The sequence below is a fragment of the Helicoverpa armigera genome, chromosome 4 (genome assembly GCF_030705265.1).
Source record: "Helicoverpa armigera isolate CAAS_96S chromosome 4, ASM3070526v1, whole genome shotgun sequence".
Taxonomy (NCBI): domain Eukaryota; kingdom Metazoa; phylum Arthropoda; class Insecta; order Lepidoptera; family Noctuidae; genus Helicoverpa; species Helicoverpa armigera.
In genome coordinates this window covers 3,851,166-3,868,565 of record NC_087123.1, presented here as the reverse complement: position 1 = coordinate 3,868,565, position 17,400 = coordinate 3,851,166, and the positions used below count along the sequence as shown (strand labels likewise).

At 38.3% G+C, this 17,400-nt stretch overlaps 2 protein-coding genes across 2 annotated transcripts; both read left to right on the top strand.

Moving 5' to 3' along the window:
• Positions 1 to 312: 312 nt before the first annotated feature.
• On the top strand, positions 313 to 4,372 carry LOC110380563 (ran-binding protein 3). Its single transcript, XM_021340569.3, is given in 7 exon segments — positions 313 to 470; positions 1,095 to 1,223; positions 1,410 to 1,770; positions 1,772 to 1,799; positions 2,406 to 2,549; positions 2,912 to 3,160; positions 3,540 to 4,372. Coding segments are annotated over 7 exon segments (1,329 nt in total). The 5' UTR covers positions 313 to 451; the 3' UTR covers positions 3,939 to 4,372.
• Positions 4,373 to 5,414: 1,042 nt separating this feature from the next.
• On the top strand, positions 5,415 to 9,049 carry LOC110380573 (odorant receptor 46a). The gene is given in 9 exon segments (XM_049847035.2): positions 5,415 to 5,642; positions 6,294 to 6,423; positions 6,607 to 6,811; positions 7,092 to 7,135; positions 7,138 to 7,381; positions 7,466 to 7,565; positions 7,650 to 7,754; positions 7,930 to 8,085; positions 8,158 to 9,049. Coding segments are annotated over 9 exon segments (1,224 nt in total). The 5' UTR covers positions 5,415 to 5,447; the 3' UTR covers positions 8,203 to 9,049.
• The last annotated feature ends 8,351 nt before the right edge of the window (positions 9,050 to 17,400 follow it).

Here is a 17,400-nt window from a genome sequence, read left to right as displayed (position 1 = left end):
TAAGAAGAAAACTACAATCAAGAAAATTTCGCGTAGAACTATAGTGTCTGATTTTCATTGTTTAAAACTTAGTTTTAGCATAGATTAAAAATACCACAAAAAATGCAGGGCGATATCTGAAATGCTCCATAATATATTTATTTTATTTCGTAGACTAAACTTTAATTCATTACCCATGAAATAAATAAAAATATAGTGACTGGCAATACACAAAAAATCGTAGAGTTGTTCCTAGAATTATCGATAATAAACTAAGTAAATATTAAACACAAAAATAAACTTTTTTTAACGAAATCACAAAATAAAACGCGTTATATTAGTTTTTCAATGAATTTAATAAAGTTTTAAAATTACCTGAAATTGTGAAGTGCAGTAAAAGACAATATCACTAACATGTCCATGCCTCTCTTTCTTCTGTCCAGTTAAAAAAAAAACACCTACAAAATCGACAATGGCAGACGCAAAGCAAGGTAAGATTTTGCATTTTTCATAATTTTCGATGCCTCATAACATTTAATTCAAATGTTAAATAGAAATTCTATGCGAATTCTTCAGTATGCTTTCATGTCCAAGTGTTTTACACTGTTATATGGGTGCGTTTCACTGTGTCCATGCTGCATCATCAACGACATTCTTTTTAGTATCTTACACTTATTTATCTAGTACGTAGGGATAAATTATTGTTAATAGCCGTTTATAGTTACGTGTTTTTGCTAAAAATCTACAGTTTAAGCCTGCGTTAACTGGAAATTATAATGATTTTTGTTCCATTCACCAGACAATCCTTTTGTATGCAGTACTCGTTACTTTTTTTGCAAACATGCAACTGGACTTATGACTTTTTATACAACACTCGACTGAAAATTGTAATTTTATACCTAGATTTGAGGTTTAGCTTTATATTTGGTCAGTGGGTCATTCTTGTTCATGCAAATTGTGTCACAAAAGGCAATATGGATAATATATTTTTTGTGTTTTAAGGCTTATGTGGTATATTATGATTTTAAATTCTGTCTCTACGTTTATCCACAAGATATTTAGTCAATTCTGTTCTATTGCTGAAACAATAAAAGTGTAACTTTGTTTTCTCATAGGTAAATCTCCGATTGAAGATTTTTATAATGGGTCCTCCCAATCAAGAGTGGTTCTAGCAAAGCCTCGACTGGGTGGCTTTGGTTCCTCCAGTTTTGCATCAAGTTCCAATAAAGGATGTAATCCATTTGGTAGGTGCCTTACCATAACTTCATGAAATTTTGATTGACATAGAGTCATCATAATGTTTCGTTAATGATATTTGAATTGAGATAAGAAATAGCAACAAAGGTTTTTCTAGTTTCTTATTTGAATTACTTAGATGACGTGAACAATTATAAGTCAAGTCTTCTACTAATAACACCTTTTTTATTCAGGTTCGATTCTGCGTCCCTCTCAGCTCAAACCTGGTAATAATCCATTTTTAAAAGTTTCTGAGCCAACTGAAGATTCGGAAGCAGGAAAGGAAAAAGAAAAAGAAGAAACTCAAAACGAGGACAGACTCAAGGAAACCAAACCTGAAACGGAAGTACCTAAGTTTGTACCGTTAGGATCTGCAAATGTTACTCCACGGACCAATAACACAGTGCCGCCAGCGGCACAACCTGCCCCTAGCTCATCAGGATTCGTGTTTGGTCAAAATTTAAGTGAGAGAGTTGTAATAAAGGAGAGGCGTTAACAATGGAGAAGCATCTACGAGCACAGCTCGTCCAATGGAACTACAGAATTACTATTCACTAGCTGCTGCCTCTGTCAAGGAAAATCAGGTCAGTTACAATTTAAGTTATTTTAAATGTTAGCTAATTAGTCTGGTCATTAATGCAGATTAATGGTCAAAGCATTTGTTCCTAACAAATATTCATAGGTATTTTGTCCTTTGTACATTTAGTTTGTTTGTGTATCTAATGTAAACAATGCAGAACTGACCTGTGATGTTGTTTAAAAGTTAGAGCCTGATAAGATTTGTTCAATAGTGGGATTTATGAAGATAACTTGGGTTTTATGCGCACAATTATCATTGTTATGCTGTTATGGAAATTCTCCAGTGACAATAACTTGTATTACTTGTATCAGACTGTGCTAAGTATGCAATTCATTTACATATCTTTGTATTTTCTGCTTGACAACAAAATGTTTTTCATGAAAACTCTTCTACACACTGACAGTACAAAGTAAATCAAAGCAAATGAAATACAGACAAACTTGTCTCAAACAAATGACATCTTATCTTTTGCCTAATTACAAAGCCTGACTTAGTTTGGTGTTGTTTATTATCATCAACCCTTTTAACATCCTACTGCTGGGCACAGGTCTCCTTCCACAGTGTTAATCACCACACCTGTTCAATATGTGTTTGTATTACTGTTCGTCAGGAGGACAGCAATCAAGGCGAGGCGTCAAGTGGCGAGGGTCTGGCGGCCGCGGCGGCGGAGTACGAGCGTTCGCATGCTCGACCGCCTCCGCCCACCGCACATTACACTATCACTGGCGAGGAGGGCGAGATTAATGTTTTGCAGGTACATGTAACATGTGTAAATAATGTAAAACATATTTTGTTTGATAAGTTGGTTGTGAATGTTGTACTTATATCAGTTTTGGTATTTTGGAAGATCTGAATTAACTTTACAGATGCAGGTGTTTATTTACTGCAACAACAGTGTACTGAAGTGTGTTCAATTTAGGCTATTGTGTTGAAGGTCGCTACGTTTTCAGCTTATTAGCCCTTCATTTTATATACATTAGCTGTCCTGTTTACCTATATGCTGAGGGACATCCCAAACACTGCAAAAGGGTAATCTGTAACTCTAAGGAACTATTTCATTGTGAAATCTTAACAAAACACAAACTTTCTCTCTTACATATTTTATGTCCTCCACAGATATCATGTCGCCTATTCGCCTGGGAGGCAGGCAGTTGGCGCGAGCGGGGCCGCGGTGTCCTACGGCTGAACGACGCGCCCGCCAACAGCGGCGGTGCTGCGCGACTGGTGGCGCGAGTGTCGGGCAGCCTCCGCGTCGTGCTCAACACCAAGCTGTGGCCAGACATGGTGGTCGAGCGAGCCGGCACCAAGTCGCTCAGGATCACCGCCGTTGACTCTCAGCAGCAGATCAAATTGTTCCTCATTATGGTGAGTTCGAAAGTCTTAATTTTTTATGTTCATCATGGATGCCAATGAATAACTGTTTGATTGCATTGTTGAGGAGACCTGGACTGAAATATCAATTGACGGTTCTTGACTTTTACTACCGGTGCTGCTGACAAAATCATGTATGTGAATTTATTGTTCTCAATGCTAACGAGTGACTCTGGTGGCTAGTCCAATCACAGAGCCTTTTTAACTTAATCTTATTGCAAGCCATAAAAGTCTATATTCAAGGTTGTATTTCCTTTGCACAAACAGAAAAAAAATCTTTTGAATACTTGCTGCATTAAGGAGTTAAAGGTAAGTTATGTATTTACATAGAAATAAAATATTGCTTTTAACACGCTGCCTTTGTCATTTACAGGGAGCTCCTGGAGATATAATACAGCTACACAGAGCCCTCACGGCTAGAATTTCCGTGAGCAAAAGATCAGCTTCATCAAACACAGGCACACAGAATGCCACCTCTCAAAAAGCGGCTGAACGGTTGGAGGCAGCTGCCGACGATGATGATTATCTTGAGAAACCTGAGGATGAACAAGATGACGGCGCCGACGAAATCGCACTTGATGACGATGTTCCAGATAGTGAATCGCCTAAAAACGAAAGGCTAGAAGCTGACCTTGATCACAAGACTGAAGAACACGAGTCCAACGTAGACGGCATGACACAGGACAAGGATAGCAAGTCACTCAAGCGGAAAGAACCGGCGGACGACGAGACGTCTCCTAAGAGACAGTGCCCCGAAATATTAATAGAGTGATAACTTTTCAAATTAAGTTCATAATGATGTATAAACTTTGTGATGTAAATGTGGACATGGTTCATTTGTTCGACATCTGCTAAAAGCTCTGGGTTCAAATAGAAATCTTTATGTAAATGTAACTAATAGATAATGTGTAGAAATATTTATGATTAAATTAATATAGCATTTTACAACATTGTTGATTATTACTAATGGAGGTTCCATTTCTAATAATTATCGCGACACACGCATTTGAGTAATAATTTGAGTACAAAGTAAAGTGGCCGCAGTATTATGTGCTATGTAACGGCTCAAAATTTCTGTTCTCACATTCCAATCGCTGCATGCGAACACAAATGGTAAAGCATGTTCGGCCAGAGCTGAATACCAAATACAATACTGATGTGGTTTATTTTCGGATAGTATTTTAAATAAACTGTTTCACAATAGAATACACATTGTTATTAAACACCTGTGTCCTGATCCTGGATCCTTCATGTTCTTCCAAAAATATCACATTGTCAATATCGACTCAAATACCACTAACCTACATTACTCTCTGAATATTTTATAACAGCCGAGAGATCGCCTCATGGAAGTGCTGCAATAAAAAGTGATGTAAATATTGTTATATTTTTGTAAAAATATATGTATGTAAATAAACAAAGAAAGCAGTATAAAATATGCACTTCTGACTCGAAACATACATCTTTGCATCATACATCCTTACTTTTAATTTATACAAAATATCTAATATAATTAGTTCTACTAAACGAGGTGTGAATAAGCGTCATTTACATAAATTACCTTATAAATATTTCATGAAGTTTTCATTTTCGTCAAATCAGTTTGTGTACAGTGCTTATTATCCAAACAACTTAATTGTTTGATGGGTATTTTCTACGTCATTAACTTAATTGAAGTGTCGCAAAATTAACACCCTCATGGTCACATAGAATTCAGGATGTTGTTGGATATACCGACTTATTTCCATATTTCCGCACTGCTTTATAATTTCTTCAATAACTGAAATGTTTTAAATGGCGATTTCATCGCGTTCTAATTCTGATTCTGCTGACACTGCTTCCTCACTCTCATATTTTGAAGGAAATGGAGAAAGGTCACGACCTAAAAGTATTAATAGCTCTACAAGGTACGTTTCCGTAGCACCACCGCGACTCGAGAGTGTTAAAAACCCGCAAAGCATTTCGAAATCGAACCCGAAACCCCGTGCACAGTCACTTGTGAATACACGATCATGTGCTACAATACTACATGAACTCGGAAACTACCGACATTTACCGAGACAGCAGAGATTGATCAATTTCAGGTTTCAAAATGAACCACCCTATAGCTATTGGTCAATTATGCATATCAATGTGTAAATTGACACCCCAACAGAGATAATTAACACGACCCCTATGTACTTATAATGTGATTTATAAGCCTACTTGGTTTAGTAAAACATCCCCGAGTCCCCATACTTTATTCCTTCATCAGCTAGTTAGGCTACTATAATTTTGCAAAATGGGGGAAAATATGAAGTATTCTACGTTCCAAGGGTTTAGACCTCATTTCGATGCGTTGGCAAGAGTCGGCTATTTCAAAATAGTTTTGAAGCCTTTGTCTCCTCAGAAACAATTCTTGCACAACACTTATCGTTTTCTGTCGTGGACTTTTATTCTAACGTACAATTTGCAACATGTCATACGAGTTGTGCAGGTGAGCCATATTTGTGTAGGTAAACAGGTGCTAGGATCGTGAGTTCCTACAAAATAGTGTTCGGACAGGGCCCCGATTCTCCTAAGTTAATAATGTCAAAATCGAATAGAAATCGAATCGCAATATGATTGTAATAGCAGTTTTAACCATATCGGACATTCTGCTACTAATAAAAGACCAATCGTATTCGATTGACATTTGATTGGTGTGCGATTGGTCTGCTATTTTGATGATTTTGGTCTATACGGTAGTTTGCAATCATTTTGCCATCGTAAATCATTTGCAGACAAAATGATTCATTATTGAATGACAGAAAAATATAAAAACGTTTATTTCAAAGAAAAAATAGCGGAATGCCACATACGCTTCAATCGTAATCGAGTCGGGATTGGATCTCAGTCGAATCGAGTCGAACGTCAATCGAAGGTCGCTTAAGTAAAATTAGGAGAATCGGGCCCCTGGAAAGAATTTTATTGTCGTCAGAAGATATTCGCGATCTGGGAAATTGAAAGGGTTACCCTTAGACCCTTTTCTCAGATCACAGATAGTTACATCTACTGAAAAATTACAACCCCTATCAAAATCAGGGAGGGTTACAGGACTTTTATGAACAGTTTACTTCTTTAATATTTTCTTCTTTCTCCGTGTCAGGTCAGGCACAGCACCAATCTAATAGTTGACACGCTGTTCATATTGCTTACCACCCTGAATTCGTTGGGAAAACAAGTAGCCTTCAACATCAGGACTCGACGTATTGACAAACTCATCGACATCATTAATGGTTTGTGCCTGTTATTTCTCTGTGGATATGTAAAGAAAACTGTTCTTCCTCTACAGCCAGGAGTCAAACAAACAATATCAATAATTTTGCGCAGAAATCAAGTATTAGTGGTACACGACGAACGGTTCTAATTTATTGATGATGATGAGTGAAGTGAGATACTTGGTCAATATTTTTCTACAGGACCCGTTTTCGAAGCAACCAAGCCGTATCATGTAAAGGTGCTGAAAGAAAATGCACTGGTCATGTCCAAGCTTCTCACGTTATATCACGGAGCGATATTTACCTGTGGCACCATGTGGACCGTGTTTCCCATCGTGAACAGGGCTTTAGGCGAAGAAGTGCAGTTCACCGGGTACTTTCCTTTCGAGACCTCGAGCACGATTACGTAAGTTACCTTCTAAATCAAAAAGTCCGTTACACATCCTACACATTTTTGGTCGAAATATGGGTTTGGCCAAATGTGTTTTGTCTACGTTTCTGAATAACATTAGTCAAAGAGGCAATTTATATGCGTTTACTACAAAATCGGCTACTGATGGCTTTAATGATGCTGAATAAGTGCTTCCCGTTTGCCAGGTGTTTTCAAATCGTTTAAAACCTGTATGAAGCCACTTTTTAGTTACGAAGAATATGTGTGTATGTTACTAATGTTGAATGAATTTTAGATTTTCGCTGGCATTGGCCTACATGATTATTCTGATAACCTTCAAGCTTACGGCAACGTAACAATGGACTGTACGATCGTAGCATTTTACGCGCAGGCCAAAATACAAATACAGATGCTTCGCCACAACTTGGAACAGCTGGTGGAATTTGACGACTCTGCTAAAATAAATACACAGTTGAACAAGAGGACTGATCTCTACAGTACATCTTATAAAGATGAACAACAGGAGAGAGTGGCGATACAAGAGAGACTTAAGAAATGCGTGCAGCATTATTATCAGATTTTGCGGTAGGTTTAACTTTTGGGAAGATTTTCTAAGCGTGGTTAATTTGCTATAAAAATCAAGGGTTTCTGTCCGCTGATTGTTTCCAGGTTTGCTAAAGAAGTAGAGTCGATATTTGGCGAAGCAATGGTCGTGCAGTTCTTTGTGATGGCTTGGGTCATATGCATGACTATGTACAAGATCGTTGGGGTACGTTCAAGCTTGGGATATTAAATAGAGCACCTTATTTCAATTTTCTAATTAATATTCCTTAAAACTTGTTTGACATTTCAGTTAAGCATATATTCGGCCGAGTTTGTTTCCATGGCCGTGTATTTGGGTTGCATGCTAGCTCAGCTGTTTATTTACTGCTATTTCGGGACACAACTCAAAGTTGAGGTAACTGATTGAGACATAAAACGCACGTGTTACCAGTAGACGCCACTTCATCACGTATAAATTGGCTGCTAAATAATTGTAGCGGCTTCGTATGACTCCTAAACAAAGCGTAGTAAAAGTAATTCATCTAAATTTGGCAGGGCCTCGTGTAACATTTACCTACGTGTGTTTGCAGAGCGAGCTGGTAAATCAGTCGATATACTGCTGCGACTGGATGAAGCTGTCACCGCGGTTCCGAAGACAACTGCTGGTGATGATGCAATGCTGCGGCCGACCGATAGCGCCTCGCACCGCATATGTCATCCCTATGTCTTTGGATACGTACATTGCGGTAAAGGCTGATTATGAAGTGCCTACGATATGTTGATGCTTGAAAAACATCTAATGATAAGTATGTTTTCAGGTGTTGCGGTCTTCATACACTCTCTTCACGTTCTTGAACCGTTAAAAGTTTAACATCTGTATCACCACAAAATTCATGATAAAGAAACAAAAACTGTTAGAGGAAAATGCTTCGTCATCGTCATCAGCCGATTTGTCTCAATGCAGGACACAGGCTTCTTCTCGTACAGGAAAGGATATGCTTCTAAATAAATTATTCAATTTATTTTGCCTAATAGAATAAACTTCGTTTGTAATGGAAAATAACTTTTTCTTTCAGGATATGGGTTTTACTGTAATTTTACGGTATTTTTTAGATCGGTACATATCATAACAATATAGTGTTGGTGAGTTCTAGCGATATTTGTATACAGCAGAATCAGAGGTCGGTCGTAAAATTGACCACCGTTTGATTCATTGCGCCTATTTACTGCCGTTTTATGGCCAGCAGTACAGCCCACCGCCTGAAGTAAGCCGTTGTCGAAACCCAAGACTTGTATTGTTCTACAGCTCTGTCTCATAACGGTTGTGTACCTACGTAAACAAATATCTGCAAACTATTTATTAAGTCATTTCTTCAGTATTTTGTGGCTCAGTGACAGTGTAATGAGCACTTGATCATAATGTGTTGACGAAGTTATTTGGGCCAAAAAGAAAGCATCATTGTTTTCGTCTGCTGTCTGTGTCACTGAAAAATAAACATTAGAAGCAACTATAAATAAATATTTGTGTTTTATTTACTCGTCGGCGCGACCGCAACGTTTTCACAATCTTGTAATACAATTATTTTAAGCACTGTTTCTTGAGAGAACCGCTTAACTTCGGCGGGAAGATGCTTGCGCTGTGACTCACGCGGGCTTTGCCAGACAATTCAGGAGCCCAAACCGGCAAAACCCGCCTCTTCAGTGCTCCGTACGACGAGTGCTGAAAGTTGTATCCGGCCGCGAATAGAGCGTGTGGAATTCCGTTTATAAATACGCGAGTGCGGGCGCGGCGGGAGATCTCTGTGCACGGCGGCGGCGGCGCGAGGCGTGCGCAGCGCCGCGCGGCGCCCATGCGCGCGCCGATGATATTCACGGGCGGGGGCGCGCCGCCGCACTCGCCCGCGCCGCGCGTCCGCGGCCCCGCCCGCCCGCACCAGCGACTCCATGCTGACTATGTGAGTCTCGCCCAGCATTCATTTACTATTTACTAATAACGCCATCTAACCTTCTTGTCAATAACATACGTTTCAATAGACTTCTCATTGCCATTTAAAAGCAATATGTCTGATCGTGACAATGACAAATATCTAGATATAAGAATATCTTCACCCACCATTATGAGGAGTTACTACAACTCTTGCTTGTTGCTGTCATCACCAGCAATCATTGGCGACATTGAATAGCCAGAGAGAAACTTTTAAGATTTCGTGAAAATTGGTAGAGCAAGTTAATTCCAGGCTATTCGAGGTGGAGGCAATAAACGAGAGGGATATAAATTTTATTCCGCAATTAAACACACATAACGGATGTAACAAATATAATAAACGGAGAATGATCTTAACTATTAATCTCAATGCGTCAGACATACCGCATCTAATTGCTATCTACCCTAAAAAAATGTTCCAACGACCGATTTATTGTCGACTATTTGCAACAAGCTGAACATTCATCCTAGAAACGTGGGTACCTGTTCTAGAGACGTGAGACGCACGTTAGATACCAATTACAAATCCATTCAAAGCATAGGCCGGACTTACATGCCTTAACTTTCACAAATATGATCTTCAATAGAGTATTTAACTTTTCAATAAATTAAATCAAGTTATAAATAATTTATCAATAAACTGAGAAGTTCTTTATAGGCACTAGGCACCCGGGAGCGGTACCTTAACAGAAGAAAAAGTAGGTGCCAGTAGGTACTATAGGTCATGGTAGAATTTTCAGCCTGATTGTTACATTTGTGATAATGATGTTTTCCTTCGTCGGTCCACTTTCCATGGATCCTTATCCTTAACATGGGGGTTATTAAAACACGAACTTTCGATAGTTTGTTTTTTTTATTAGTGATCACAGAAATAAGACTTATTTAATTGCATCCAAGAACTTCTTCATGCCCTGTTCTCAACTTATTCTCAGTTCGCAAAATACATTTTCCTCTTCCATCCGTCCCTGTCAGCCGTCGGACTAATACTTCACTGCCTTATTCATGTCAACTTTTAGGAAATCCATCAATCTATTCTTTGATCTAGTATTTCTCCCTTTGCATCCACTCACATTCTTCTGTCTGCTACAACATGCTCCTTTTTGGTTCGACATCGAAAATATGATGACTGTTCCAACTTTTTTAGCAAAATAAGAAAACTGGAAACTGCCGCAGTCGGGTAAAAAGTTTGGCATTGTTTTCAAGATAAACTACAATTTCTAACGGGCTTCTTCCTTTACTTACAGTAACTGAAAAGATTTGTATAGAATTAGTGGGGACTTGCATCCGTACGTTTTTTTTATTAATATACACCTACCTGCGTAAACCACGATTAACTATTCAAGACTACTTATTTTCTTTTCTTAAACAAAACAAAATATTAAGACTGCTCCACATGTAAATATTCAAATGTTGTTAGTACAAGCTGTTGTTACTCTGAACTCGTTCGATACCCATTTCACGATGTTTATGTATCTTCGCTGTATTATGATATCTATTGTTAGACATTCAGTTTACAACTCACATCGCTTCATTTTAAATTGAAATCGATCGGAGAACATTCGATTTCGAAAATGGCTAACGTCTATTCTTTCGAATCATATCATAATCTTCGGAAAATACGCAAATTCAGCTTTATCTGACAGGGTTCCGTCCGACAGGGCTGTAGGGTTAATTCGTCAATTAAAATATCGTTAAATAATATGCTATTTAAAAATAAGACATTTTGAAAAATGTTACTGACAGTATCGAAAGTTTTTCTTGGAATACATTATTAACATAAGTAGGACTCTATGGGTATTAATCAAGCCATCATCAGAAAAGGGACCTCCACTCACTCTCATCTGCCAAAACCTTACCTATAATTGAGATAGAAATAACTTTACAAGCTGTTTACGAGCAAAAGTTAATGGGACATCACTAACAACGACAGCATACGTCATTCGGCCGTTTTTACACGTACTCAAAAATGAAGACTTGTCGTTATTCTGTTATGATAGCAAGCGAGTGATACCTGAATGAGCGCTGACGCAAACATTACAACGGAGCAGTACCATGAAACGTACCGTTGGGTTCCGTCTATTTTACTCCTGCATTTACCACGCAACCACTCAACCTTGATGCTCCTCGCACGATTTCAAGCCACGTTCAAGTTTACTTCAAACAAAAAGGTTGAGATTTAAAGATAAGACTTTTACTAATCAAAATGTCTCAGCCTTGTGTCTGGTCTGGCTAGAGTAGGTAATCCTCAGTGGTTAACTTTGGTATTCTATGTATACTAGACCTGATGGCAATCGAAACTGTTTGTGAGAATTCTAATAATATTATAATTATCAGTCTATCAAATGGCAAAAGATGCGGAAAACTAATCAGGCAGGCACGTCCTATTTTTCTCCCAATTATCTCTCCTATGAAGTTTATGTTTTTAATGGCGGAAGCTTGTTGTTAGCAAGTTAGAAATACATTAAGTTATTAAAACTGTCATTAGTCTGTAAGCTTTCCTAAGAATAAATAAATAAGTTTGGTGAAGGAGTTGTGGGAGGCAGATTACGGGGACAATCAAACAGGGTTAGGTATCCGAGTGAACCAAGGAGAAGAGACTTTTCCTCATCTCCAGAGAAGCTATCCTTCATAGCTGGCTGGGCAAGTTCCGCTATTTCTTTGAGAGTCCACGTTCCCTCTGGTGCGCAGTGCCTATTTTGTTCATTGTTCAAATATTATCACCATTAAACAAACGAGTCCAACGAACTTGTTTAAGGATAATTAACTGTTTGGCAAGCATGATGGTGCAAAATGTATTTCGTATGAAGTACCTATCCGAATTAAGTAGGTAGGTATATTGTACAAATTACCATAACGTTCTCAGCATCATCATGACTTTGCTCTTTGAAAATGACAGATAAAAGTAATAATACCCATATTTGTGACATCAAAAAAAATTGCATTCATTAATTTATTATGTGTGCATAAAGTTGCTTTTTATAAAACAAGATTTATAAGATAAGATAGTCAGGTGGCCAACAGTGAACCAGTGGGACACAGTCCCACCACTCATATCTCGTAAACGCGATTGTTAAAAGCATTCCGTGCTACGAACATGATTAAACCTGTTTGTAGCCACGATAGTTAAGTTATCTCAGTCGACGGCGTGCGTTTCCGCCGAAAACAGTCGCGCTGTGAGGTGTTTTGTGTTTTGCGCCAAAAAGTTGAAAGGTATGCAAGTACATTTTTTTCTAGATCATTCTCGTTGTTGTTTTGAATTTACTACTTCTATCACATTACTGTAAAGGAACTATTTATGCAACGTTTAGACATACCTGATATTATTTGTATTGAACCGGATTTACTTAAAAAATATATAACCTTAAAAGTATAAAACGTGTAAGTAGTACTACTGAAAAGTGGACCAAAACGGGTATTAATAGTGAACCATGGTTCACTGTACCTACAAGGAGGTTCAATTGCAGTACCTATGCTATTGAAGTATTTTGGTTGCTAATTCACCTTACTTTGTTTCTGTGAAATGGGTCGAACAAAGAAGCTAGAAAGAAAAAAAATTGGGAATATAGTGCACAAGATATGCAGAAAGCTATCCAACTTGTAAAGATGGTAGGAGCATTCACAAGGCTGCGGTTGAATGTAATTTTAAAATATTCTACACTCAGAAGATATGTGAAAAGGCAACGAATTAAATGACGAAGCAGGATTTGTTCCAAATTACGAAGTGAATGCGGTGTTCTACATAATACGAACAGGGAAACAATTTTAAAACTATATCAGCGAATGCGCCCTTATGTTCTATGGGCTTACTGCAAAAAGACACTCGGCGATTGGCATATCAAGTGGGACGGCCAATAACCTGTTCCGCCCTCTTGGGTGAAAACAAAATAGCTGGAGTTGATTGGTTGAGGTCTTTAAAAAACGACACAGTGAGTTGAGCTTAAGAAAGCCCGAAGCATGCAGCTTGGCACGGGCTACAGCGTTCAATAAATCGAATGTAAATCGATTTTTGAGAACTTAAAAAATAGCCATGGAGCGATATCCAGGATTTGGGAACGGAACTCGTCTTACAATCTCGACGAAACTTCAACTACAACGGTGCAACGCCCGCAAAAGTCTTAGCACCAAAGAGAAGCAATGTATGTAAAGTTACAAGTGGTGAAAGGGGCGTATTAGTAACCACGTGCTGTATAGTTTCCGCATCCGGCCAGGCTTTGCCTCCAGCCAAGTCTCAAAACTCGTTGATTGTTAAAGTTTATTTGATATTGTTATAAATAAAACTAATGTTGACTAAAAATCTAAATAAGAAGAAGTAAATAAAAATATGACTCTTTATACTTTTATAACGCCTACTTTGTATACATTTATAGTATTAGACACTTTGGTGAATAAAGTTCATTTCATATTGTCAATTTTTATTATTTTTTTAAACATCAAAATACAACTTATATGCGGTGGTTCACTGTATACCCTATGGTTCACTGTAGACCTACCCCTGGTTTAGTGTGTACTTAGATTGTACACAGTGAACCATTTCTCGAATTTAAAAAATATGAATTCTCGCTATTCTAATAAGTTTAATGCTCAATTTGATATACAGATTTAAAGTATATTTGACACAAAGTAATCTATCAAAAAAGATCTTTGTTACAGTCACATAGAATGGATTTCTGAGCGTCTAAACTTTTAGTGGTTCACTGTTGGCCACCTTACCCTAAATCAGGCTTTGCGACAACGGATATGGTTGAAAAAATAAAATAGTATGTGTGTTTGCTTTCTGTAAGAATGTATTTTTACCGCGGGAACTCGGCCTGGCTTCTTGTAACCCTTCTATGGAAGAACGGTTAATAAAGGAAATAGGTAATTAGGTCAAACCTGGGAAAGGACATAGGCGTCGTCCTAATTGGGAGCGATCGCACGATGGCGCGATGCGTTTTTCATCTCACGATCTCACTATCTCACTTGCGAGGTTCAAATAGGACACTCTGATGAAATCTGTATGTTTGAACTCATCGAACGACGAGAACGCATCGTGTCATAGCACAATCGCTGTCAATTAGGACGACGTCTTAGATGAAAAACGCATCGCACCATCACACGATCGCTCCCAATTAGGACGACGCCATAGGGTAAATTTTATCCTCGATACTCCTCGTTCAAACTGCAGAACTTAAAATATCGAATATCTTGCGAAAGAAAAAATATAATATTTGTGTGACCATTCATGAAAGAAAACCTTTCTATCAAATGCTATCTGCATCAGGAATTAGGTACCTACTAAGGTCTGAAGTGGAGGAGTGGGAGTGCCAAATATTTATTGCAACCAATGCTATGCTTGCTATGAGAAAGGCTAAGATGTGTGACAAAATTCTGCAGTGTCGAAGGGAGCTCTGTTGTAATTTAATGACTCTAAAGAAACTAGGTATAACAAGACTCGCGCATAATGCGCATACCAGTTGACGGTTAGTTTAAAACAATATAACATGTTGTGAGCATTTCGTTTCAAGCCGGCGTTAATTGAAACGGAATCACGGACTCGAGATTATAATCTTGCCAATCTAATTTCCTTTGATGTAGTAACGTCTGAATGGAAAATCAATTGGGAATTACCTCTGTCCGGTAGTCTCGAGCAGCAGCCCAATGCCACGTTGTGCTAACACATGTGCATGCGACTGCAAATCGAACGCATCGCGTACTGCGATCGGTCACGTGACCGCGCCGCATCTCAACATTATGACAAACGAATTCTCAATTTTGGCCATTTGACACTAGCCGTGTATTTCAACTGTAGCCACCCGGATCCATGCCAGGGAATTCGCAGGCCTTGAGCGCGACGCTTTCTATACAAATACCGGTGCATCTAGTTGTGTCCCTTCGGCTGTAGGGCACTACATCGGTATCACAGAATCCGATGTTTATTGGCGATGGCATTTTTGTGCATCCCGGCCAGTTGCTGTGACGTGTGACTTGGCGATGTGTCCACACACCGACATCAGTTACGTGCGATGTCATCTTGGTTTCGGGTATGTCCAATTTCTCGTTTCGAACGGCATCCAAATTCTTGGCTTTCAAAGAGCTTTACGTTGATACTGCTGAATAAGAAGCGTCGTAATGTAAATAACCGCGGGCTTCGTAGCGAGCGGCGCGACACGCATAGCGGGCCGCCGATGCACTCATTTATAAATTAACATGTGTTTATTAATCATGGTATCACACAAGGTTTATTTAGTTTTTTAAATAAGTATTTTTCTTTTTGCTGAGTTATGTAGAATCGTTTAAGTAAATATTTGTTTGAACTGTAACATCTGCGTGGGTCGATATAAAAGTCGTCGTAGAAACTAAATTTATTCAATGCTAATTCTGTTTTCCAGAACTAAATTTGTTTATTTTCGCTCTTAAAGTATTTTCTTTAATCTTGATGCGCTATTAGCAGATTAGCAGATTTAGATTATCGCTTTCGCTTCAAGGAAAACGTAAGAAAGTTATTTTGGAATTTCACCTCATTCCATAAAACTTTTTTATCGCTAAAATTAAATGATTTGTTACTGTCTCTGTCAGCGAGGGCTTATCTTTATTTTGGTTCATGAAGAAATAATTTGTCCGTTGGATATTAATAATGATATGTGTTCATCACTCCTAATAAGCGTTGAGGCTGCCTCTGACGGCTCTCGCTACGGTATGTTTTGTTTCGTGGTAGTCGCTGTTTCATGTCCAATGTGGGTGCGGATTGTTGGCAGGTTGTCAAGTCCCGTAATTAGCGTTGAGTGACATAAGTGCTCGAGCGCCTAAACAACAAATAGTTAATCGCTACTACAAATGTTTACAATCCGCTGTTATGGTCACGGTATGGTGATAACAAGAGGATGTCAACTTCAACACTCATTGGAATGGTATTTGGTGTGAAACTATGAATTAAATAAATAATAACTCTACATAAACTCTCTGCAAAATATATAGTATATAGTAAATATATAATTAGTGTAAATTGCCAAAGGCCCTAATTTACTGGCAACGTTACGTTTACTTTGAATTTTGAACATCAACATTCGGAGTAAACGGTTGCATTATAAAAACTGACGTTTATGATTTATGTGAACTTGGACGTCAGCATTATATTCCAATAACCAATTATTATTGATCAATTTAATAAATACGTACGCGGAAGCTCACAAACGAATTACTACGGCGTATGCGTCGCGAGTCGCGCTACATCACGCCCGCCGTAGCGCCATGCATACTCAACTGCGATTGTTTGTACTGAAATGTCGATGTAAACAACGCGCCACGCACCGCTGCTAACTGGATTGTTTTTCAGCGCATAATTAGATGTTTGAAAATTATTAACTTACAATTCTTAAATTATACTTTAACCACTGCACTGTCCACGATGCAGATACAATAGTTAAACAGTTGATATTCGTCAAATATGATTCATGGGACAGGAAGGTTATTAAGTTACTGCATACAGATATGACTGTAGGTACTTCTCATATTATGATTTGCAAATTAAAACATTTCACTTATTACAGAAATATCAAGATAAGGGTCTTTATCTGTCTGTTTATTTCTGTCGATTTTGATGTTACACATAATCTAGTTTTAATTAACCGACTTCCCAATAAGGAGGAGGTTCTCAATTCGGCCGGTATGTTTTTTTTTCTGTATGTACATCGATTACCCGAGGTTTATGGACCGATTTACGTGATTTTTTTTGTTCGACTCGGAATAGCTGCCAGTTGGTCCCATAGTCATCAGGTCAGGATCTGAAGATGGAAACCCTGAGAAATCGAGGGCAACTTTCGAAAGTTGTAAGCATACATAGGGTTCAACCTTGACACTCATATGTATGCCTGATAGCACTATTCAATAGTGAAGGTTTGGAGCTGACCTGATGATGGAGACCAGAGAAGGTCGAGGGAGCTCGATAACTGAAAATGAAAACTACCTCGTGTTTGGGCTTATATTATTCGTATTGACGAGACCTTTGCAGTTATGTGGATAGTGACCTATTCGTTTCACTGAAAGCTCAAAATTAAAACTTTTACAAAAATATAACCGATTTCCAAAACACTAAAGCAAA